The sequence below is a fragment of the Megalopta genalis genome, chromosome 7 (genome assembly GCF_051020955.1).
Source record: "Megalopta genalis isolate 19385.01 chromosome 7, iyMegGena1_principal, whole genome shotgun sequence".
In the NCBI taxonomy this organism is placed as follows: Eukaryota; Metazoa; Arthropoda; class Insecta; order Hymenoptera; family Halictidae; genus Megalopta; species Megalopta genalis.
In genome coordinates, this window is record NC_135019.1 from 17,000,144 (window position 1) to 17,020,283 (window position 20,140).

The following is a 20,140-nucleotide window of genomic DNA, read 5'->3' on the forward strand; positions in this document are numbered from 1 at the left end:
TGCCTAAACTTTTTTGTCTCGTTCTCGTTGCGAGCTCGCAAACGAACGATGCAAAACGAACTGCCGCGAAATGCAATTTCGAAACGAGACGTAATTTCGCGACGTGCGTAGGCGCGACCGATCGAATTATTGGATCGAGCATCAAGCGGACTTGACCCGGATCGGGTCTCGTTTAGCCGCGATCGGGATCGTTAATCGATAATCGTGATCGTGATCGTTGTCGTTTATCGTTTATCGTTTATCAGGATCAGGATCGGGATCGCGATCGAGCTCCGAAACTGCTTGAAGACCCAAAACACTGGGGACGGTGGTATCCGGCGGCGATCAGATTTAGGTTCGAAAGCGTGTTACAACACTCCCGCGGGACCATTATCGAATCAAGAGGACCGTTCCCGTGCGCGAACGTGTGCTGTTCTCGATTACCTTTTCGATCGCGCTGAACAATCATCGTCTCGAAAGAGAGAGACAGAGAGAGAGAGAGAGAGAGATAGAGAGAAATAGAGAGAGAGAGGGACCCGCGTTTCTGTGCGTGTTTTTTTTTTGGAAAAGCTTGTTTTCTACGATGGTTTTGAGGGCAATACCTTTCGTATTTCGGACATGATCTCATTCGGATCTCGACTACTGGTGGTTTTCATACTCCATGTGAATCGTAGACTGCGTGGTTTAACCTGCTCTTCGTTAGTGGTCGCTCCGCTGTAACAAAAGAACGTCTTAAATCCGCACGGCCGAGGTTTACGGCGCCGGTGAACACATGCGACAGAGAACACATTCGATTTTTTTTTCTTTTTTTAGCGTTCGTGTCCGACTGCGCCCGACTGCACCCGACGCAACATTTTTTCTGTGGGAATTGCTCGTGTGGGGGTCAGTTTTTCGTTTTCGACTCTTTTCGAGGGGCTTGTTTTTTCTTTTTTCTTTTCTTTTTTTTTCTCCCGGTAACTCGGTAATTCGGTAACGGTGTCGGTTGTTGTCGGTCACTGTTCCTTCGTGGTCGGGTGCGGCTGATTCAAAGGTAGAATCTGCAAGCTGTCGGTACAATCGATGATCTTTCTCGGACGGCGCAACGTAAAGAACGTGGAACGGTCACATGCGTGCATACATGCAAGTTTCGTTTTTTTTTTCTTTTGCTTTTTCCTTTTTGTGTCGCATACACACGATCGTGGATGGGGAGGCTCGGTCATTGGGAAGAATGTTAGCCGCGGATCGAATAATTTGTTCGTGTACAGTAAATTCTCTCGAATGGTCCCTCGGCTTGGAAGCGAAAATGGAGAACTTGGGAAGACCGGACACGATTCGCCGAGTCTCGCGGCTCGCCTTTATAGTTGCCGACATCTCGTGAGAGAGAGAGAGAGAGAGAGAGAGAGAGAGAGAGAGAGAGAGAGAGAGAGAACGAAAATCGGAGTAGTCGGCAAACATAAAGGCCAGCGGCCAGCATATCGCTGTAAATTAATCCAAATTAATCGATAACGCTAGAATAAAAACGATGCTTTTCTAACTTGTAATACATGAAAATTTGTTTAACACATCGGCGAGATTCTTCCAATTGAAACGAGACCAAACACGGCATGCTTTCGACCGTATTTATTCGATTACATAATGATCGATTTTATGTCACGTAATCAGAAATATCCGTCGAAACTATACCGTGTTCGATCTCATTCTAATCGAAAAACTATCGGCGACATGTTAAGAACAAATTCAGTCCTAAAATGTTCAAATTGAAATAGTTACGTTATCGTGTCACGAGTTGTCATTCCGGGAAATTCTAGTCAAAGGAGCAACGTCGCATGCCGCATCATACGCCTGACCGACTAACACCTTGGCATAGGCGTAGGAATGGGACAGGGACAATGTGGGCAGAAGAACTCAAACGGGGACTATGCGGGAGAATTTACTGTACTCCCGACGCCCGTCGAGGAAGCGGGTTTCGCGTTGCTTCGACCGAACAACGTGACCCGACGCGAAAACCGTCGGAACGCGGAGCACTCGTCGAGACGGTTCTCGAGATCTCGAGGCCGTGGAACGCGAGGAAAGCGACGATGAAACCGCGGTTATACAGGATGTCCCGAAAATGTCTTGTAATCTGGGAGAGAATGGTTCCTGAGGTGATTTGAAGCAACTTTTTCCTTTGCGAAAATGCGATTCGCGGCTTCGTTTACGAGTTATTAGCAAAAAACGGTGGCCAATGAGAGGCGAGCTCGGCTGGCGCGCGGCGGCCCGGCCAGCGAGCGCACGGAGCTCGGTCCCGCTCATTGGCTCGGCCGTCTCGCGCCAACTGATCTCGCGTCTCATTGGTCACGGTTTTTCGTTAATAACTCGTAAACGAAGCCGCGGATCACATTTTCGTTAAGGAAAAAGTTGCTTCGAATTACCCCAGGAACTTCCCATTTCCGGATTGCGAGACATTTTTGGGACACCCTGTATATGCTCGTTCGATCGCTTCGTCGACCACGTCGTCCAGGTCGATGCCGTGCTATCCGACATCTAAACGTTGTTTGCTCGACAAACACGGCCCGCGTGCCGGGCTCGTACGAACGAACGAACGAACGCGCGTGCAGTCAGTCGTGTACGCGTGAAATCTTTGAATGTCTGAGACGAAGACAGCGGTGTGACACAGTTTCGTGGACGTCGACAACACGCGCATACACGTGTATCCTTCGTTTCGAGAATCGAAATCGATATTCTAACGGTATCAAGCTCTCGAGCGCGTCCGAGCGAATGAACTATTAATGCTCTCCGATAGTCTCGTACGGCACAGTTATCTTCTCTATTGGACAAGCTTGACGCTGAACCTACCGAGCCGGTCGAAATCACCCTTTTTTCCCCTACACCTTTTTTCTTGTTTTAAAAAGGTTGCTGCAATTAAAAAGACTCCGCATGCAAACAAATACGGTCTCTTCGTCGTTATGAAGCAACAGACGTTAGATACGTTCGGGGCTCGGTAAACTTAGCGTTAAAAAGCATTATACTCCATTCAAACTGTGATGTGCCTTTGTTCTTGTTATCGTAAAACCGGGCGTTTACCCGTACATATGAATAAATTAAATTGAGTTAAATTAAACTGAGTAAAATTGAATTGAAGATAAATTAAATTGGATTAAATTAAGTTAAATTAAATTGAATTAAATTAAGCTAAATTTGAGTCAAATTAAATGGAATTAAGCTGAATTAAGTCGAATTAAATGAACTTAGCTAACGATCAGCAAACGAATCAATATCCACTAAACGTCGCAGCGGGCCGTCTTTCCTCAAGAATCCAAAATTTCCTCGATGTACACGGACCAATTTCTAACAGATTACTTCGCAAGCGATCACGAGTACGATTGAAATGGTACTCGAACGGGAAAAAAAACCGAGCACGAGTTGAGTACGATCGCGAGAAGTGAGCGGACAATGAAAGAGAGAAAGAAAGAAAGAAAGAAACGAACAATATAACAATCGTGAAAGTATAAAAAAAAAAATTTATATATATATCTATATATGTGTATATAGAGAGAAAAAGAGAGAAAGAGATTGCGAATAAATAAATAAAAGAAAAGAAAAAGAGACAAGAAAGAAACGTGACGTGAAGAAACAGAACGGAGGAGCAAAATGAGAGAAGTTAGAGCGTATGGATCATGGTATTATGGTATGCAGCAACGTACCTCACTACTGGGTGCTTTGGGGGTACGGATGGGTCCGTGGGGCTGAAATAACAAAACAAAGGCAGTTGCTAACAAACACTAAACATGATAAATCATCAAATCAAATTGAATCTATACGTGTAATAACCACCACCACTCTATATCACCACTGCACACCGATTGCCGGGGGTCGTTCACGGTATCGAATGCAAAACGAGCGTGGGTTCTCGGGGGGTAGGGGCCGGGGGGGGGGGTTGAGGGTCTGGGCAAAGGTCGGGGGAGAAAAGGGGGGTTGTTTCGTTGCACAGCGGCGGCGATTACATTCGACGATTACAATAAAATAGAATAGATAAAACGATTTCGAAGACTCTAGGGGCGAGATGCTCGCCGACTCTCGATTCATCGATTCGATCGTACGCGAAAAAGTTTTGCGAAACACGCACGAGGGAGACGATCGTTTTTCGGCAGTCCTCGGCCGACCGAACAGGAAAGAAAAAGCGTAGGTCGACAGTCAAATGAGAAAGTCTCCGTACGTTCCTCGAAACGGAGCGACTTTCTTAACGTCGGCGTCGACGACAACTCGAGCTTGTTTTCGGAGATTTTAGATGGAACGATCAGTTTGCTAGACGATCTAATCTGCGATCCAATGATAAGTTAACACGCTATCTGCGGGTCACAGATCGCGAGCTTTACTCGCGTCTAACCGTGAAAAATCAGCGAATTTTTGTGAAATCCGCTTTTTACAATACACTTAATATACTCGCGAAATTGGCGACAAGATTTTGTACAACGAGGACTTCTAGGATTTCGGAGAGGGATTCTTTCAAATATATAACGAAATTAACCCTTTGCACTCGAGTGGCGACTCTGTGGCACCGCTAAAATCGTTACATCACGTTCCAAGATAATTTTTATATTGTCAAAGTTTAGATGTAAAAAGTTGTTAAAAGTCTAACTGTTGTACGAGTCACAAGACTCAATTTCATATGCACAAAATGCACTTTGTCGCATAAAATGGAAATATCGTAAGTCGGAAAAATTAATTTAGATTTACGGTTAAAATGGTTTCGAGCGCAAAGGGTTAAAGAAAGTTAAATTTTTTGGAAAAGTATCGATACCTGTCCTGCGCGTAGCGTGTTAAAACAAGAAAATATTTATGACAGCGACGTAACGCGCACGACGAGAATATGCGATCTCGTTGCATCGTCTAGTAAATTAATCTTCCGCGGCGAAGCTCGAGTCGTTTGGTCAACTTCCAAAAGGATCGATTTGGCCTGAAAGAGCGTGTACGGCGATTTTGTCGTTCGATCGTACAACCAATTGGTCGTTCGATGGAGAAACCGATTACGTTGACGCGACACCGTCGCATGCGTATGGATTAACGGCTCGAAAACGGAAATCGCACCCTTCCCCTCCCCTTCCCCCTGTGAAGAAACGCGCGAGAAAAACGGCTCCTTTGTCGATGGAGGTGTTTCAGAAATAAATTGGTACCACATATACAAGACAGTTTCAACATTGTTTATTAATACGAAATTATTACTATTATTGCTTCTTAAAATTACTTTAAATAATATTTCTATTCTGTTTCTATGCATGCTATTTACTGCCCTCCATTCATCGTGGAAATCCAAGGCAGTCGCTGTCTTTTCTCCCCATGATGAAAATTGCATCCCGTCGTATCTCGTGCGATATATGTATATGTATATGCATATATATATATATATATATATATATATATATATATATATATGCATACATATATGTATATACATATACATATCGGAAGATTTGCTGTCGCGGAACCGAAATCGTCGGGAGAACTCGAGAAAGATATCGAGAAATCAAAAAACGGAACGGAAATAAAATATATATATATATAAAAAAGGAAAAGGGTGATACGAAAAGAAAAAAGAAAAAAGTCAATAGAAAGAACGGTCTTTCAGAGGCGCGTGGGCGGGCGTAGCGTTTGGAGTGCAGCAAACAGCATCGATCCATTTACAAATGCGCTATCGTCATATACGTTGCGTATATCTTTCATCATCATCATCATCGTCCGTTTCCCTTGTCTCTTGCCGTGTGTGTGTTTTCTTTTTCTTTCTCGGCGCCGTTTGCCTTTGTCTTTGTCGTCTCCTCTGCTCCGTTCGCGCGTCGCGTCGTCGAGGAACTACGATCGGAATCGCTTCTCCCGGGATGATCCGCGAGACGTTCTCGTTTCTCTCGGCTTGCGTGCACGCGCGCGCTCTTCTTCTGCTCGTCGAACCTTTGCCGAACGTTCGCCGATATCCACCCCGCTCCAGTCCCCCGCCTTTCTCTCGTCATCCCCCGCGATTCTCGCCGCGCGACAGGCACGGGCACAACGCGGGCGACCGAATTTTGCACCGAATTTTTTCTTTGTCGGAGCAAACAGAAACGTAGGTCTACAGGCAGATCACGCGAATTTAACCCGATTTTACGCGTTAGTTTAACCTGATGTTTCAGGTTAGAACGCGACAGATCGGCGTGACATCGACGGATCTTCTTCGAGGATTATCTTCGGATCATCTTCGAGGATTTGTAAGATCGACAAATTTCTCGGACACGCGGAAACGCGTCGACGTAGATGCTATTTTAGCGTTAACGCGAGAACGTTCTTTTTATCGAGGATCAAAATATCGTTCCTTTCTTCGTTCTGGTTTCACGAAATGTCCTGGTCCTGCGAAAACTCGTTGATATTCGGGTAGCTTTTAAAACGGAATCGCTTCTTTAACGTTACAATTATAAAACCGATCGAAAAGGCCTCGTTTAATCACTGAAATTATAAAAACGTGTTCTCGAATGTAATAACGCGCACGAAATTCGAGTAAAACTGAACTTACTATTCTCCCGAAGCAACGTATTTCGGTAACGTTTAACCCTAAAACTATCGTATCAATCGAAACGTTGTAAGAGCATTTCTTGGTGAAAATTTTTAGACACAGCTCTTTGATGGAGCATATAATATAATATAAATCGTACGAAGTTTAAACAAGACCAGTCCCGGCAAAAATGCAAAATAATATACACTAGTCGCGATTAGGGCTCGATAATTTCCAGCGTTAACGTTCCGACCGGTGCAAATAATAAGAACGACGTCGCAAATGTTCGAAGAGCAGTCCGTGCCCATGCCTGCTAATTTCTCTACGGAGATAATGCGCGCAGAGACGTTCAACTCGCGGCTCTTGGGGCCGACTCGTAGGAATAATGGTCCCAGGCCGCACCCTCGCGTGTTTTACGTTCCGGAGCACGGTGGTTGCTGATAACAGGCAACCGTGTCCAGGAACCAACGGGCGCACAGTAAATTGAACGGCCACAGAGGAGCCACGAACGAACGTCCCCGCTCCGCGATGAGCATCCCTCGAAATTGTTGTTTCGCGACGAGAGAAAAACGCGGAGCGAGAGAAAAACGGCAGAAGCGTTCGGTCGATACGCGCGCGTACCATCGGCGAGAATCGATTACAAAGGAATTCCGACGACGGTCTCGCGAGGCGCGACACGACGGAGAGGAACGCGCGCGCGGAACCAATGAAAAGCCGATCGAGATGAAACGTGGGCGCGGCGGCAACGTGCGGAAGTCTCGGTTCCTTGGAAGCGGAAAGCTCGGATAAAGATTTCTCCTCCGTCGAACGCGAACGCCCAGCGATCTTCTTCCTCGGTCCCTCCTTGTTAGCTCGCTCGGCTGCTCGAGAGGATAGACGCGTTTACAAAGACGCGGTTTTCTTCTCCGTTCTTATCGGTTAAAGTTAAAAGAGAACAGATCCGCGATCCTCCCGCGCTAAAATGCTCGGGGACGATTATCCGGGCGGACGAACTAACCGCGCGACCATGTCGACCTTTTTTCGGTGTCGCTTAGTTTAGCAAAATACCCTTTTTTTTCACTTTGTTTGTTCTCTCGTTTACGCGCGAAATGTACAATATCAAAAAGAGGAAGGCACGTAGTTTCGATAAACGGGGTCCCGCCGGTCTCCGTCGGTCTCGCGGCGGCCACGCGCTCGATAGCCACACCGTCGCGAGAACAGCATTTAACCCTTTCGCTACTACGGGTGACTATAGTCACCCGCCACAAAACGACACCCACATACGATGGGTGACTATAGTCACTTGCCACAAGATGCCACCTATACACGACGGGTGACTATAGTCACCGGTCACAACAATGGAGCCAAAAGTTAAAACAAGGGCTATCGCCTCGCTTTCCTCTGTTCGCAGACGCTATCATCTACCAAAAACTACGAACAATTGTAATAACTCTGGTCATATTAATCCAACGTTTTCGAAGCAAAAGACTTGGCCCCGAATGCTGAAGACTGCGCGCGCTTAATGTTCCTGCTTTCGGCAGGGTGCTCCGTTCTACACGAGGGACTCCGCGGCGAGGCCCGCCGTAGCGAAAGGGTTAAATCGCCGGATGCGCGTTCGTCCTCGAACGGATCTGGTCGCTTCTCCGTCAAAGGGATCCCCGTCGGCAGCGTTTCTGATACGCGACGGCGGTTCTACCGAGCGCGCGGTCGTCGGCGGTGCGTCGTCGTTTCCCTCGTCGGCTTTCCTGGAGCGGAAGAACGCGGAAACCGGCTGAAGCTCTGTCGTCGTCTCGCGATCACTGTCCAAACTTCTACTCGGGTCTCTGTGTCCTGTGCATTTCTCTTTGCCAATCGAGTTTTGTACAATTAAACGGGCTACAATACAATCTGTTCGACGCAGAGGAGGGAGAATCAACCGATCCGTTTGCATCGTTCGTGGCCAGTCCGCACCGGTGTTCCGTTGCTCCCGCGCGATCCCCGATGCGAGTCGATTCGAGTCGATTTACAACCCCCTAACGCGACTCTGTCACACGCTCGTCGTCGGTTTTTCGATCGATCGTCGACCGATTGTCCACGGACGCGTCTATGTACATAGAAAGGCGAACGATTCTTGCATGGTCGATCTTAGCTCCCGATCGTCGTACGCTCCTCGCGAATAATTCCACGGAAGATCCGACATCTCGTCGTTTCGCCCCTCCGTTGAGGGATGATTCTGCGCGGCCTCGTGGCTCTTGTTACGCACATCGAACCGATCACTCGCGTTCTTAATCGCTAAATTACAATGCTACAAGGAAAACCCGGAGATTACACAGCATTTGGAAAGGCGCGTGTCGTCGAGGAGCGTGCGAGGGTCGAAGAGAACTCGTTTAACACTAAACCTACCGAGCAGTAATACTAACTGGCATGTACCGCTTCACGAAAGTGAGAAGACCGAATTTATTTGGTATTTGTAAAGTTTTTATTATAAAACTTGCTCCGAAGTTTTTCACGAAAGAGTCTCGGAACTTTGCAGAATTGCGAAATAAGAAAGCGGTCGCTTTGACCGCGGTAGGTTTAGCGTTAACCCGGGATCACTCGCGCGAGGGTCTAGCGCGGGGATATTCGCGCTAGTGTCTAGTGTCGGAGGTCCAATGGACCTTTGGCAGATCTTCCAGCTTCTAAATTCGCGCAACCAGTGGTAGTTTTCAATTTCAGGATATTCGAATTTTCGTGTATTTTAATTTTTCAATGAATACTACTTTTTATTTGGGGGTTCGCGAGCACCCCCGTGTAGCCACTGTCGCCACTAAACACCCGCGTGGGTACGCACCTGGCTCTAGACCCGCACGTGGGCGATCCCGGGTTAAAAATTCGGTCCCGGCGTTAAGGGGTTGTTCGGTGGTAGCGGCGCGGTGCGTAACAGCGAATCCGTTGCAAGACGGTCCCTACTTAAATTAATATTCAGTTCTGACCAGTTCTGGAAATCGAGGAGACCCGAACAGCTACAACGGCAACCACCGACGAGATCTTGGTTCGGGGTCCCGTCGGATTCGCTGTTCCGCAGCAAAGCTACCACCGCCGTTTCACAGCGGCTAACCGAGCGAAAATCAAACAGCAGATTGTGATTCGTGAATTTTTTTGTTTTTCTTTTTTTTTGGTTGCTTCCCGGGTTCCGGTAACACGATTGACGTCCGACCGAGGATTCAGGCAGCTTGGATCGGCGATTAACGCGAGCGTACAAAAAAAAAAAAAAGAAATGTGGAATGACTCAGTCTGTATTTAGGGGATTGAGCGTCGTAATGGAGCGGAATAATCAGAGAGCGCGTATGTATATATCCTGTCGGTCGAACCAAACTGTAGAAAGTACGGGATCGGAACGTCCGTCGACTTAAATGCAGGGAAACCAAAAAAAATATATATATATATAACGGGGACTCTCGAAAACGGCGGAACAAAAACGGTGGACGGTGGTCGACTCGCATCGAAGGAGGGCTCTGCGGTCTTACAGCGAGAGTGAGATATTTACATAAATTACACACATATGTATATCGCGGTATACACGCAGATAAATCGAGGAGAGAGAAAGAGAGAGAAAGAGAGAGAGAGAGAGTAAGTAAGAAAGAAAGTAAGAAAGGAAGTAAAAAAGTAAGAAAATAAGATAGAATGAGAAGGAGACGCGCTTTCGATAAATAAAGGCCCTAAATAACGCATCCGGCGTCGATCGACCATAATAATACCAAACGCAAGTGCTACGAGTTGTCTTGGTGCTTAGGAATCTATGCTGGATATCAACAAACAAAAAGAAACAAAGCGTAATACGGCTCGCGAGATGCGACGTCGTCGATCGAACTGGAACGTGATTTTCTGGATCCGTTCTGCGGATTCTGCGAGCGCGAACGTTACGTTCGAAATAAAACAAAACGAAAGTGTGCGAAATGAAAAGATAAATGGCGCGCGGATCGGCGCGAACCGAGTTTTGCACCGAACACGGGGAAGAGCTCGATTATTTTTCGGGGGTCCACAATTTAATCTGAAACGTTGCTTTTTATCCAACATATTTTCCCGGAGTAATAATACAATGTTACAAGGCGATAATGTTACACGGTATTTGCTTCGTAATCCTACATAACATTAACAAACAGAAAGACAGACAGCGAGAGAGAAGAGAGAGAGAGAGAGAGAGAGAGAGAGAGAGAGAGAGAGAGAGAGAGAGAGAGAGAGAAGAAACAAGAGGAAACAATGGGAAACAAGAGTATCGTGTATTGTTCGTGTAGCTCTGTGTGTGTGTGTACGTGTTTTCGTTTTGTTGTAAGAAAGAGAGAAAATAGGTAGAAAGAGACACACAAAGAGAGAGAGAGAGAGAGAGAGAGAGAGAGAGAGAGAAAAGAACGAAGAGAATACGCAGTGTTAGGAAGTCACGGCTGGCCACTCGATCGGATTTTAATTACGTCGCCACGGTAATGGCGGCTCTGTATATTTTGCCGTTGCTCGACATTCGACGTGTGCGGCTCGGTCTCATTTCGGCTCGAGGGAAACAAGGCGAGACTCGAATCTTCACTTAGAAAACCTGTCAATGCACGAATCAATGGTTTACAATGGACTCCATGCGATGGCCACCTTGGAAATAAGATCGATCGTGTAACGGGTTTCTTTTTTTTTTGTTTTTTTTTTTTTGTTAGTACTGTACAAGTTTATACCACTTCGCCTACGGTTCGGAGCACGCGCACGCCCGCCATTTTCTCGCTGGTCGCGGTGGTCGTCGAACCTTGTTTAAAACGCGTTTTACGTTCGTCGATCGGAAACTGCGGAAACTCGTGCTAAGAATTCTCTCTCTCGTATTCTTTCGTACGAGCTTCGGATCGGAGAACCGACCGAAATTCGATTCGATGCTCGGAGCTAATGAGAAACGAACAGGATTTCCGTCCCACGGCGACCATATTTTGTCAAGTCATCATCGGCGTCCGGATCACGCATTTCTCTATCTACAATTTTAAACGCGATCGCTCGCGACGAGCGTGTCGATCTCGTTGCTTCGTTTCGTACGGAGCTGATCGGAAATTTAAGTTGGCCACCGCGGTGGCCACTAATTAAGTCGACGTCGCAGCACGAAGATCGAACGCTCCGCGACGAAACGGGCAATATACTTCGAAATATTCTTGCAATTATGTTCTATATAATGTACAAATATGCTTGCGTACCGCGATTAATTAAACTATACATAAAACGAAGACCTCGCGGCGTCGAGTAGCTAGTAACGACGACTAGTACCGCCGCGATCTTCGTTGCGAACCAAAAAACGAGCGATATATACTTATCGTATTCGCGGGTAGCATGCGTTCGCATGGAAAATTCCCAATGAATCTCATTGTCTCCCAGCGGTAAAACATTTCGCGTGCCACGATCGTTCGTAAATTCTTCGACGAAATTCCGCAGTCTGAAAAGGCGCGAGCGACGATAACGTTTTTCTTTTTTTTTCTTTTTTTTCACCGTGGACTCCTCGCGATCATGGGAAACGACAAGAGAGATAGAAATTATTCCAAAAAAGAAAAATCGGTTCGATTGGGTCACACGGTTCTCGCGGTTCCCCACGCGGGTCGAAAGAATCGCGGCGCGCCTTCGTCCTTACTTCTAAAAGGGCGCGGAGATAACGAAGCAGCATGTCCCGGACGGGGGTGGTGTGTACGTTTCAGGGGTGAAACCGCCGCGCGTGCGTGTACGTATAAAAATATAAAGAAGATCGGCCGGGTTTATACGTTTATGCGTCGTCGATGAGCGTGCCGAGAGGAGAGCGCGCATATTTTCTCGTTATCGGTATAGTTGGCAGGTTGAGTTATTTTGTTTTGTTTTTTTTTTTTTTGGAAAGGCACGAGGTTCCAGTGGTAATTACGCGTGTCTCGGTTCCCAGGTACCGTCTTCCCGGTATATCGTCCGCGGTTAGTATCGTCAGGAAGACACTTTCTCGCCCCAGGGTCGTTTCTTTTGGCAATCTTCGCGAGAACAAACGCGAGAACACGTAGGCGCGGCAATCGCGCGCGCCCCGTTATCTCGAGAACTGTCCGCGATGGGCAAACTTCTTCGACGGGCGATCGTTCGAATTCGATCGCGATCGTTCGATCCGTTACGAACGAATATCGTCGTCGAGCCTGACAAATGCAATCGGGCTTTCGAACGAAACGCGTCGCGCATCGAAACTCGTATTTCCTAAACGACTCGTTTAACGCCGAATCTACCGGAACATTAAAATTAGCGCGTTGCTCCGTAAGAATGATACGATTGAATTTAGTTAGACTTTCGGCAATTTTGATTACATCGAATATTATAGTTCAATCGTCTCCTACGGAAGAGTCTTTATTTGTATTTAGTTTCGGCAATTTTAAAATACGAAACGTGTAAGCGGTCGTTTCGACAGGCTTGGTAGGTTCGGCGTTAAATAATCGTGTATTTATATACTAGCTCAAGGTCGATACCGAATTCAACGAGAAACAGGTGAGAAAATATGTGCAACATAATCGATATTACCGAGAATTCGAACAGATCTAACGAAATCTCCTACCAAACGTCGTACAAGATTTAACCCTCGAACAGCGGACCATTTTGATACGTGAGATACAACTTAACGTGCTTAGGATCGTTCGTAATTTTATTCAACAATATTTTCAACATGTTTATATTTTTATTTGATTTCTTTTAGATATAAGTCAGATTTTATAAAAAGCTAAATGAAACGATTTGAATGAACTGTCAGAAATTGGATAGTCGAATATTTAGAATATTTGGATTCTGGGTCCAAACGGACCCAGGCCTCGTCGTTGAACGGTGAACCTCGTTGGTGGCAGTTTTCAAATACAAACGTGTTTTCGCCCCCGTCGAAAAGTTTGCCGCCTCGCGCCGGTCACCGCGGACTCGAACGAACTTCCACGAAGAAATACGATTTCATCGGCGAGTTCGCGAGACAACGAGCCGCGTGCACTTACAGCAGGCGCCTACGTCCGACAGATGCTCGCGGAAATGGTAATTTTCGTTTCGTGTCGGTCGTTGGATCGGTCCGTTGAGTCGGTCGTTGAGTCGGTCGGCCGCGGTTCTCTACGTTGGTTATCGATAGATCGGGAACCGATTGCACTTCCGGTTCCACGGTCGCCGGGGTACATGCCACAGAATAACGGAGAGCCAAGTCCCGTTTCGTTCGTTCTGAATCCCGGTTCGGTTCAGTTATCCCGGTTCTCCAACGGATACACTCCTCGATACTCTCCGCTTCCCGGCGTCTCGGGGGCGTGTGTGTTCGATCTTCGAGGAGAACGCTTAGAGAGAATTTTGCCAGTGTTCGAGGGCGGATCGCAATCGAGTTCACGTCCTGCAGCATAGAATAACACACAACACACCGGCATAACATTAAATCGAATTTGACTTTTCTTTGGTTTTTTTTTTGTATTTTTAGTTTTGAATTTTATCTTATTTTATTATTATTTTTTTTTTGGATTCGGATTCTTGTCAAAAGATTAAGCGATGCACCAATGGCTATGCTGCGCCTTTACTTGATTTTTTTTTATTCTTAGTCTTTTTGTCTTTCTAGCCCTGTCTACCGACGATGAGTCCAGTGACCATATCGTGAAAGTGCGAGTTGTTCACGGGCGAAACGGGATACATTTTTTTTTCGATTACTTTCGTTCTGACTCTAAACTCTTGTTATTCCGTGGCATTCCGCGTGATTCGCGGTCGGTTTCAACCGATCGGTCTTTCATATATATATATAAAATATATAATATACCTATATATATATATTTTCATATACATATAAATTATATATATATATATACATACATATATACATATATATATACACATACACATATCTATATATGTACATAGATACATAGATATATAAAATATATATATATATATGTTCATTATATTCTCTATCGTTTTGTACATAACATTTCATGTGTTTGTTTGTCGTTCCCTTTGCACAGTTTCGTCGTCCGTTTCTCTACGCGTTCTCGACGGTTGCATCACGCGTCGTCGCGTACTCCTATTCACGTTCTCGATTACTCTTTTTACCGTTCTCAATTTTGTTTCTTTTCGTTTCGTGTCTTTTTTTGTCATTATTATTGTTTTTTTTTGTCGTTCAATCGTCGCTTGTTTCGGTCGGCAAGATCGAAAGTCTCATTTATTCGATGTATTATCGTTTTCGTTTTTTTTTTTTTTTTCTAAATGTATCGTGTACGTATAATAGAGAGTATATAGGTAGATCAATCAAGGATATGCCTCGCTACGTTCAAGTCAAAGAGGGATGCACAATGAGTATGCGAGGTGGCTCGAACTTGGCCAAGCAGTGTATCGCAGTTCGTCGACGATCGGAGAGGGGCTGCTCCCGTTGTTGATCAATCGTTTCACGAGAGTGCGACGAAACGACGCTCTGGAGGAGAGGAGACCGCGGTGCGATGGTACAGAAGAAAATCTGGCCGGACAAAATGCTCGAATCCAAGAACGACGATTCGTTCGCGACAGATTTACCGGGGACGATTGATTTCAACATTCACAATTCACGTTTCTCTACGGAACGATTTCAACGCGAATTCAACCGCGTTTCAGATCCTTCATGGTTAAATCGATATAAAAATGAAATATGTCCGTTTTGAAATTATACCTTCTTTCTACAATATATCGTTTGTCCATCGAATTCGACTAAACAACGTTTACGAACGTGCAATTGTTACGAAGGCTTGAAAGAACAAAGTTCTACGCGCGTCTTGATCGATGAAAATTCGTTGCGACAAAGTTACATCATGAAATTCATCTAATGGATCATTACCGACTACTTTCTAGAGCAATACAGTAAATTCTCCCGTATTTTCGTTCGGTTTGTAAACGAAAATGGACGATTTGGGGAGAGGAGATCCGTCGATTCGAGCCTCGCGGCTCATTTTTATAGTTGCCGATTGTCGTAACAATTATAAAAACGAGATGCAAGGCTCGAATAATCGTGTCTCCTCTTCCCAAATTGTCCATTTCTGTTTACAAGCCGAAGGAATATTAGGAAGACTTTATCGTACCTACATTTCGGGCGAAACTGGTATATCGATTCGTGGCGTCGCGCGTCTGGAACGTTATCGAGATTCAATTTAGTCCGGCTAGATTACTGAAATATCGCACTGCGGAGTGGATCGAAAATTGCGGAACGGATGCGGATGGACGGATAATTGTTTCTGCACTTTCGGGACGGTTGCTCGAGGCGCTCGGGACGAGAACCAAAGAGAGAAAAATGAAAATCACGGTCTAAAGATCGGTCGCGAGCAACCGAACGGAAAAAAAAACGTTTGCCGCCGTAACAAATAAATGAAACTAGGACTGCCTGATTGTGGACGATAGAAACGTGGGGTGAATAGAGAAAGGAGAGATAGAGCGAAAAAAATATATAGAGAAAGAGAGAGAGCGAGAGAGAGAGAGAGAGATGCTACGTGTTTTTCGTGGCTTTCACTGATAATGGTCGCTGCTGGCTCATCGGACTGTCGGCCGATCGTTACGCATCAAAATTTCTTTTCCATTTGCAACGCACGCAACGCGCATTGTATCTCAAAAATCATATGTATGCGTATACGATATAGAAAAGGTATATACCATATACATAATAGAAATGTACGAATCTCTTGTTACGGAGTAGTACATAGTCATTGTGCATCCTTAAAAAACAATAGAATCGTCAATGTTGCATGCAAACGACAGGTTCGACTGGTTCAAAACGATTCCGATGACGAATGGCGTACGTGAACGCAGTCCAAGAAGTCGTTCCTCTGGTCGAATCGATCGATACGCATGCATCGAGAGAAAGAGAGATAGAGTAGACAGATAGATAGAGATAATATTATATGTATATATATGTAATATACAGGGTGTCCCAAAAATGTCTCGCAATCCGGAAATGGCGGGTTCCTCGGATAATTTGAAGCAACTTCTTTCTTTACAAAAATGTTCTCCGAGGCACCATTAACGGGTTATTAACGAAAAACAGTGACCAATAAGAATCGAGTACGGCTGACGCGAGGCGGCCCAGCCAGCCAGCGCACGAAGCCCAGTTCCGCTCATTGGCTCGGTCGCCTCGCGCCAGCTGAGCTGGGATTCGACCGGTCGACCGCTGGCGCTGTTGGCTCGGCCGCCTCACGCCAGCTGAGCTGGGATTCGACCGGTCGACCGCTGGCGCTGTTGGCTCGGCCACCTCGCGGCAGCTGATCTCGCCTCTCATCACTGTTTTTCGTTAATAACTCGTTAACGGTGCCCCGGAGGAAATTTTTGTAAAGGAAGAAGTTGCTTCAAATGACCCGAGGAACCCGCCACTTTCGGATTGCGAGACATTTTTGGGACACCCTGTATATATGTAATATATATGTAGATCCACTGCAAATGATGCTGTCGTGTTCGCAAATACCGATTCGCGAAACGCGACTCTCGATTCGAAAGCTACGCGCCCGAGGCAAAACGAAAAGAGAAACGAGTCTTGAACGCGGAAACAACACCGAGACGGCTCTACCCGGGGCAGTCTCTTTTACTTTTCGCGGATTTTGGAACAGAGAAAAAAAAATAACAACAACAAAAAAAAAGGAAAAAAAAGAAAGGAAAACGAAAACATTCGAAAATGCCGGACCGCGTTCCGCGGAAGGAATCCGCGAGATCGATCCGCGAACAAGCTTCGCGAGACCCGCGTACAATAGATCGCGTGAATCGACTTTTGCCGAAAAGTTAACGTCTCGGCCGAAGTTTCGGGCCGGTTTCGATCACTGCGGACGTGTGTTTGCGGACGAACAGTGGTACTTTACAGTGGCACGTGTACTAGCATGCTGTCGAACGTCGATATGTCGACCATTCGATTTAACATACGTGTACTCTGAATTATGGCAACTCACCGTTTGGTGAACCTCGACGACAGCTTCGAGAAGAAGGACGGTCTCGCTAGCGGGCTGATTGCGTTCGTGTCCTGCGTGCGAGTGTGACCCTGAAATGTCCAAGACCGCGATTACTACCGTCCCTTGTCCTTCGCGTTCCCGAACCGTGGATCTTTCTGCATGTTCGATTTGGAAACTTTCCGAGAACCGGGCAGCTTTATTTTATTTGCGGTCGAGAATCGCGTCGTTCCCTTAACAACTAGACTGCGGATTTTATGCATTCGCGACAAAAGTGTATAGGTCAAATTGAAAATTGCGAGGACGTTCGAAGAATTTGTCGTCGCATTATTTTCAAATTATATATATTATAATATAATATAATATTATATATATATATATATATATATATATATATATATATATATATATATATATAATTATAATATAATATAATAATATAATTTATATATACATATATATGTATAAATTATATAATTATATTTAATATAATAATATATTATATATTATATTTCAATTATTAAAAAAGGAAAGACATTTTCATTTGGTTTACGCTTCTTAGAATTAAGGCCGACAATTCTTATTTTGCATAAAGATCCGTGGTCTACTTATCGCGATCCATAAACATTGGCATAAAGATCCGCAGTTCCATCGTTATCCTTATATTCTACAGAGATTGGACGCCGTACTTTGTTTTCGAAAGGCGAGCCAAAATATTCGACGTTATTTTATTTAAGGCATAGTTATTTAACCGTACAATTCTAAGTGTACGCTGTTCAAACCTCGCTGCTCTGTGAACGATTCAGTTATCCCTTGCACACTGTTCACCTAATTGTTGCACCGGTATCCATCGTTTAACCATTTAGCTGTTTTTGACGTGTGTACTCGTCGCAACTAGACTGCGGATTTCATGCGCTCGCGGTAAAAATGTGGCTAGGTACAATTTAAATCGGTGAAAATATTAAAAGGAACCGAGAAAAGAATCTTGATGTAATTGAATTTGAAATTATTATAATCATTATCGGAAGAAAACAAACTAGTGCTTCCACTTCTATATTGCATAAAGATCCGCAGTCCAGTAATAACGCGACTCTTGCCAATTCCTCGTGACGAGTCGAAATCAGCTAACCGGTTAAAGGATACATATACATACTTTGATATTCTTTATTAAATTGTGTATTTTATAAAAGCGTCGCGTTTAAGCAAAATACGATAAAATCGAACGTGTACGGTACAAACACGGTAACTTACACACTTTTCAAAGAGATTGCAAACAGCTGACTGGTCGAACAAATCTAATTTCTCCGCGTGACGGACAATTCGTTACTGTAGGAGCCGAAGGTCGACGACCGGAGTATCCGCGAGCACGTTACGATTTCAGAGCGACTTCCAAAATCATAACAACACTTGCGGACTCCCGTGCGTTATAAGTGTGCGCGACATACGTGTGCGTGCATACGTGAGCGCCGCGGTCTAACATCGCGACACTGCTAGAACAATCAGTCAAAATTTAAAGGAAGGCCAAATTCGAAGAAAGATTCGTAACTGTTGTGACCAGAGCTCGCGGGGCACGAGGCAAAACGCGACGAACGTCGATACGCAATTTACGATCGCGATTTACGATATGGAATATTATATTTATTATAACAAACACGGCTTACGGCTTCGGCGTACGATTACGAGAATTATTTAACATTGCTTTACCGTCTTTTTATTTTATATTTTGTGTGCGTCACTATTTAGTAATAAATACAGGGTGTCCCAAAAATGTCTCGCAATCTGGAAATGGCGAGTTCCTCGGATCATTTGAAGCAACTTCTTCCTTTACAAAAATGTTCTCCGAGGCACCGTTAACGAGTTATTAACGGAAAACAGTGACCAATAAGAATCGAGTACGGCTGACGCGAGGCGGCCCAGCTAACCAGCGCACGAAGACCGGTTCTACTCATTGGCTCGGCCGCTTCGCGCCAGCTGAGCGTTTTTCGTTAATAACTCGTTAACGGTGCTTCGGAGAAAATGTTTGTAAAGGAAAAAGTTGCTTCGAATGACCTGAGGAACCCGCCACTTTCGAATTGCGAGACAGAATAATTAGCAAAACATACTACAGTAATGTCTCCCTAATTGACCCTAAGATTGTCCGCAGAAATGGACAATTTGGGAAGAGGAGATACGGTTATTCGAGCCTTGCGGTTCGTTTTTATAGTTACGAATTATCAACACGATATAAAAACGAGCCGCAAGGCTCGAATAATCGTATCTCCTCTTCCCAAGTTGTCCATTTTTGTGCATAATCTGAGCGTCGATTAGAGAGAAATTATTGTATCTCTAAATTACAAATGTCGACGCTAGAATCATGGAAAATTTACATACTGCTCCTATATGACAACGTGAACAATTCGTTTAGAATGTACAACGGTCTCGTCCGCTTGCTTTTCTATTCGGGCATATCGATGGATTAGGATTGCTCACGCCCGAGCCTTTGTTGCCTCCGAGTGCTGCACCAAGCTGACGATTCTGAAAATTTAGGGATCTACCCTGTTTAGTTCGACGGAAGCATAGAAGTCTAGAACCTATTTAGTTCGTTGTTAATCAACCGATTCGTTTGCTGTCTATTTTCACACGATATCTGGCAGTAAAAGATGTTACGCGTTCTTTAATCTTTCGAAAAATAGCGCAAGAGAGCTTGGAAGATCGTAGTAAGACGAAATCGAACCGTAGAAAGAAACAGCATTTTTTTAAGCAAACAAGACAGAACGGAGAACTAATAAAATGCGAATAAATGCGAACGTTGCACATTTGGCGATCCGTTTCCTTTTCACGAATTGTTTCGGTTACC

The 20,140-nt window shown here is 45.0% G+C and overlaps 1 protein-coding gene and 1 long non-coding RNA gene across 15 annotated transcripts in view; both read right to left on the reverse strand.

Annotated features, from left to right (window-relative positions):
- Positions 1-20,140, reverse strand: part of LOC117221585 (serine/threonine-protein kinase MARK2) — a 135,380-nt gene that overhangs the window by 4,367 nt on the left and 110,873 nt on the right. For 11 of the 14 annotated variants that reach the window (XM_033472653.2, XM_033472654.2, XM_076523944.1 and 8 more), the window contains 3 exons: positions 17,308-17,396; positions 3,642-3,683; positions 582-693 (listed from right to left, as the gene is read on the reverse strand). In XM_033472653.2, coding sequence (XP_033328544.2) covers positions 582-693; positions 3,642-3,683; positions 17,308-17,396 — 243 coding nt within the window. Of the gene's footprint in view, positions 1-581; positions 694-3,641; positions 3,684-5,117; positions 10,980-13,034; positions 13,764-17,307; positions 17,397-20,140 lie in introns of those variants that run through there. The other 3 variants (XM_076523943.1, XM_033472657.2, XM_033472658.2) reach the window with 3 other exon arrangements.
- On the reverse strand, positions 14,594-17,300 carry LOC143259895 (uncharacterized). The gene is made up of 2 exons (XR_013033938.1): positions 16,623-17,300; positions 14,594-16,563 (listed from the first exon to the last, which is right to left on the reverse strand). It is a non-coding gene; the product is annotated as an uncharacterized LOC143259895 (long non-coding RNA).